Source organism: Chrysochloris asiatica, unplaced genomic scaffold (assembly GCF_000296735.1).
Source record: "Chrysochloris asiatica unplaced genomic scaffold, ChrAsi1.0 scaffold02094, whole genome shotgun sequence".
Classification (NCBI taxonomy): Eukaryota; Metazoa; Chordata; class Mammalia; order Afrosoricida; family Chrysochloridae; genus Chrysochloris; species Chrysochloris asiatica.
Window position 1 is genome coordinate 8,828 of NW_006410612.1, and position 5,173 is coordinate 14,000.

General features: G+C 36.6%; 1 protein-coding gene across 1 annotated transcript; it reads right to left on the minus strand.

The window, feature by feature from the left end:
* Positions 1-511: 511 nt before the first annotated feature.
* LOC102838343 (zinc finger and BTB domain-containing protein 1-like) lies at positions 512-2,923 on the minus strand. The gene has a single exon (XM_006878062.1). The coding sequence runs from the start codon at positions 2,893-2,895 to the stop codon at positions 751-753; it is 2,145 nt and encodes a 714-aa protein (XP_006878124.1). The 5' UTR covers positions 2,896-2,923; the 3' UTR covers positions 512-750.
* Positions 2,924-5,173: the final 2,250 nt, after the last annotated feature.

The window sequence follows — 5,173 nt, forward strand, 5'->3', positions numbered from 1 at the left end:
CAAAACAAAATGACTCATCCCCACTCATTTCTCAAGTGGGGTAAAGTCATTGGGTTTTACACTTAATATAAGTTTTAAATGTGATTATTAAATGATAATATTTTATCAATTATAGGAAATATTTAGTTATAGGCATTTCCTTAGGTCCATCAAGCTCTTTAGGCCAAGTGTAGGCCCATGTCAATCTTCAAGGTTAGACTCAGTGCACCTAACCTGCTTCGTAGGCCTGTCAATTTAAGAATCTGAATTTCATTGACAATAAGGGGAATAAAGAGTGCCCAAGTCACTGCTGAACTGACAAAAACCAAAATTAAAAATAAGTGGAATCATTTCAAATAACTAATACTCTCAAAATTCATTTTAATTTAACTAGTGTTGGGTTTAAATTTCACAAAATAGCCTTAAAAAACAATAACAACAAAAACCCCACATAGAAATAGTGAAGTCATCACCTTATAGATAAAAAAACTAAAGTTTAATAGTCATTGAAGGGGTAAAATCACTTGTAGTCTACATTTAAAAGTAATTCTAATCATAGCTAAGACAAACTAAAAACAAAGAATTCTACTAAAAACAAAAAAATTAAACATTTAGTAACTCCTAAAATATACTTAAAGATCCTAAACAAAAAAATATTAAAGGAAAAGGGCCTTGAGAATTTTCCCCAGTGACTTATATTATAAAATCAATTTCTAAATAGCTTTGGTTTCTGTCTGCTATCAACTAAACATTAGTACAGTAGAAAATCACTTATGGTCTTTTCAAATGCTTGGCATTATAATGTGATCTCATATCTTTCCTCAAATTAAATTTTGCTCCACATATTCCACATGTATACAGATGAACATCCATGTGCTGCTCCAACTGTTCATTATTGGGGAATATCTGAAAGCAGACCTGGCATATAGTCTCACCAGCAGATAAATGAGAAATCATATGCCGTACATGGTCATGTTTTCTGAAGTTTCCTTGATCACAAATGGAACAGACATACCTGGCCATGCCTTTGTGCATATCATTGTGCAGTCGTAACTGACGTTCTCTTAAAAACTGCTTTCCACATGTCTGACAGACAAACTGTTTTTCCTTAGTATGAACAGTATAGTGTTCTCTTAAATGACACCGCTGATAAAATCCTTTTCCACAGAGATTACAAAAATGCTTTCGTCTGTGATCTCTCTCATTTTCTTCCATGATGGCACTCTTAAACATATCTTGGTCTAGGCAGGTAGACATATGTTCAACCACTAGATTTTCCGTTTCAAATCTCTGGCCACAATTAGGACATCGAAAAGGACAGGCAGAATGTTTAAACAACTGCTTTTTTTGGATACTGTTGATCTGGAAATGATTGTCCCTGAAATCATCCAACATTTCCACAAACATCTCTCTTATTTCAGACTGCTCATCAGGATTCTCTTCCATGTCCATCTTCTCCTCAGCACTCCCTAACCCATTCATTGTCAGATCTTGGGGTTCTCCACATCTCTGAGCATGTTCCTGAAGTTGTCTACCCTTGACAAGTATCTGCCCACATTTACCACATGCACAGATGTTTTCAATGTGTTTGGCTAAGTAATGAGATGACAGGTCCTCCTCAGTTATTGTGAGCCCACAGAGCTCACAGGATGCATTTTCAGTGTCCTCTTGTACTGGGCTGCTATTGTTAGGGGGCCTCATATTGTCTAGAGCACCTCTTTCATCGGCATTTATTGACATCCGAGGCTTTAGAGTTTTCCTGCCACTTTTTTTAATACTGACATCTTCTTCGACGTAATATCTATAAAACGGCTCTTCCGGTTCATCTTCTAACTCATCATTGTCTGTGGATTCATTACAGTCTTTATCCGTAACCTTAATAATGTTAAAGTCTTTCAGTTCATCTGTAGGAATATCTTCTGGCTCCATCTTGATAATGATTCTTTTTCTCTCAGCAGCTCTACTCTTTTCTTCACTTGCAATTTCAGATTCCACTGTGCTACTTTTCCTGCTTCCGGTGGTTGAAGCTGAATCATCAGTAGCAGCCTGGCTTGTGTCTCCTCTGTACTTGTCGGTCTGTGCAGAAAATGTTTTAGAAGAATCCTTCTCACCAAATTCAGCTTTGATGTTACTGTCTTTTCCATCTCGAATATCTACTATTCGGTGATAAGATCTTGCGTTTTGGTATGAGTGCCGGTTAGTACAGGTTAGCACGTGTTCATCTAATAATTTTTCACAGCTAAAGCCAAATCCACAGCTATCACAGGTAAAGCTCCGTCCAAAGCGCCGTGACACACGTTCTTTTGGAGTAGATAATTTGGACACAGAACTTTTTTTACATACATCAAAAAGAGGTTCAGGAAAATTACCCAACTGCAAAGACTCTTCGTCAGGCTCTCTATTATGTGGTGTATTCACTGTTGAACTTGGCTCTGCACACCACCTGTTGGCTTCATTACCATTTCTTGTCGCAGTGTCTTCATACATTCTGACCCCAAATATCATTTTGCTGTTCTGTTTGCTGGAGGCAGAAGATGAACATTTTGAACTAGAACAATCCGTATCTTGTATGTCTTCTAAGCAGTCAGGAACATTGTATAGCTGTAGGTAATTCATTGCCACTTTAAACTGCTCAAAACTGGAAGGAGCGGTCATTATTTTCCCTAGATACATAAATTGCAAAATGAGATCAAAACACTCGGCACTAATTTTCATGTTGCTGAGATTCAGTTGTGCAGTACTATGCTGATGGTTCATGAAAAACATTCTAAAATAGGAGCTACAGGCCGCCAGAACTGCTTTGTGCGCTTGAAAGTAAATGTCATCAATTGCAATGCAACAGTCACAGAGGAAACCCCATTCCCTTTGGTTGTTTAGCTGCTGAAGAACGTAGCTGCTGTGGCTTGGCTTTGCCATCTTCTATTAATTAGATACCTCTGTAAAACAGAAATAGTAAAGTCAGCCAAGAGCAGAAAAGCCTTTAAAAAACTTTTTCATCATGATGTGTAATGTGTGTGACTTTGCTATTATAATCAAGGTATGACTAGCTCCCACTTTAATATAACAAAACAGTGATAAATACCTGAGCCATTTTTAAACTTGAGGATGAAAATTTGTTCAGGAGTCTCATATTAATTTTATTTAATGATTAGGAAATACAAGCAAAGGCATCAAAATCAAAACTCACCATTTTAGTTTTATTATAATTTTATTGTGCAAGTGTACACTGAATTTAAAGGAGAAGTCATTGGTTTTAAAGTAATGTGAAAAACACAATGAATTAAATCTAAAAATAACTTAAACATTAATAACTACATTGTTATTTTAAATCTTCTTAGATGACTGTTATTAGGAATTACTGTTCATTTTTTTTAAGTTGGATGTGGCTTATTTTTGTTGTGTTTTTAAAAAGTCTTTATCCTTATCATGACTAATGGCAACTGTCACAACTGTAAAGGTAGAAGTTTTGTAACAAAATCAGGGGGGTAGTTAATCTTAACGTTCAGAAACAGAGGATCCTAGGACCATCAAGGGAGAAGAGCACAAGCAAGTGTCTGACCTTATCCAGAGAAGCAGCGACATCAGAGATGGAGGCAGAGATGAGGACATGGACAGAGGGAATAGCTGAGGACTCTAGACTCATGGGAAGAGAAATGCTGTGTGCTGGCGGCCAGGAAGCAGGCTCGCAGAATGTGCCCTTTGGTTGATTAAATGATTATATATTTCTGAGTGTTTCTGTGTACACTCCCCGCCCCAAAAGAAGAAACTAAAAAGAGAGGGAATGGAAGCAAATACTGTTGAATGACGATGCATGGAAGAGATTGTAATCATTGCAATGAAACAATGGTGTAAAGCTGATGTTCTCCCATGTACACTATCATTCAGTTCACAATAAAAACTTTAAAAAGGCTGTATCTTCAAGATATCATTTATATATTGTAGTATTCACAGATGGAATTACATATCTGAAATTTAGTTCCAAATAATTCAGTGGGGTGGGTGTAATGAAGTATTGGGAATGTTATAAAAGGAAACAAAATTGGTCATGAGTTGGGAGACAGGTATAATTCTATTTGAAATGTAGCTTGTATAGATTTCAAACTCTTCATAGAAAAAACCCATTCAAAAGATTGATTTATATGGATGTGCTATAAAACAAATACCTTCAATCAATGTTTTTCTCGTAAGAGAATTATTGACACATTATTGAATTATTAGAGAAGCAATTCTTCTATAGAATCAGAATATACAAGTATTTCTTCTATTGCTTGGAATACACTTTAGGGTATATAGAAAGAAGCAGTAGATACGAAGGATTTATTTGGGAAGGAAGTACTATCTTTAGGTCTTAAAGTAAAATTTTCTTACACTTTCGTAATCATTAAAAAAGTATACAAAAACAACATGCTCATTATAAACAATTCAAACACAGAACTATATAGAATAAAAACAAAACATCTCAGATTGCAAACCCCTCCCCAGAAGTAACATCCCTGGACATTTTGGACTATGTATTTTCAGATCTACTTATGTGACATATATACATATTCAACAGTTATTAAGTAAGCACTGTGTGCCAGGTAGAGTTCTGGTGTGGCGCTGTGGGTTAATGCATTGGACTGCAAGGTCGGTTTAAACCGCATGGTAGGCGGTTCAAGCTCACCAGCTGCTCCTCAGAAACCCCATACAGGTTCACACGGCACTTAACAACAATAACATGGGCCAAGTACATTGTTTGTTTCGTTGTATTTTTATTTGCCTAAATGGAATTATACTACATATACATTTCTACAAGTAGTTTTCTATGCAGAACAATATATGGTGGTATGCTGTGGAGAAGCACTGAACTGCTAGCCAAAAGGTCATCTGTTCAAACCCACTGAACATTCTGCTCCCATCTCTGTGATGTGGAATCAACTCGATGACAGCAGTATTTTTAATATTGAGAGCTCACTTTGATCAAACAAGAAAAAATAGTGCCAGAAGTCCTATCTATTACATTACAAAGCTAAAATACAATCCTACTTTAGCTTCAATTTTGGATCTGTATATGTAAAGCTTAGGAGCTCTGGTAGCATAGTGGTTACGAATCGGGCTGCGAACCTTAAGGTCAGCGGTTCGAAACTACCAGGTGCTCCGCAGGGAGAAAGATGAGGAACCAACTCATCAACACCTAACAACACACAGAACAACA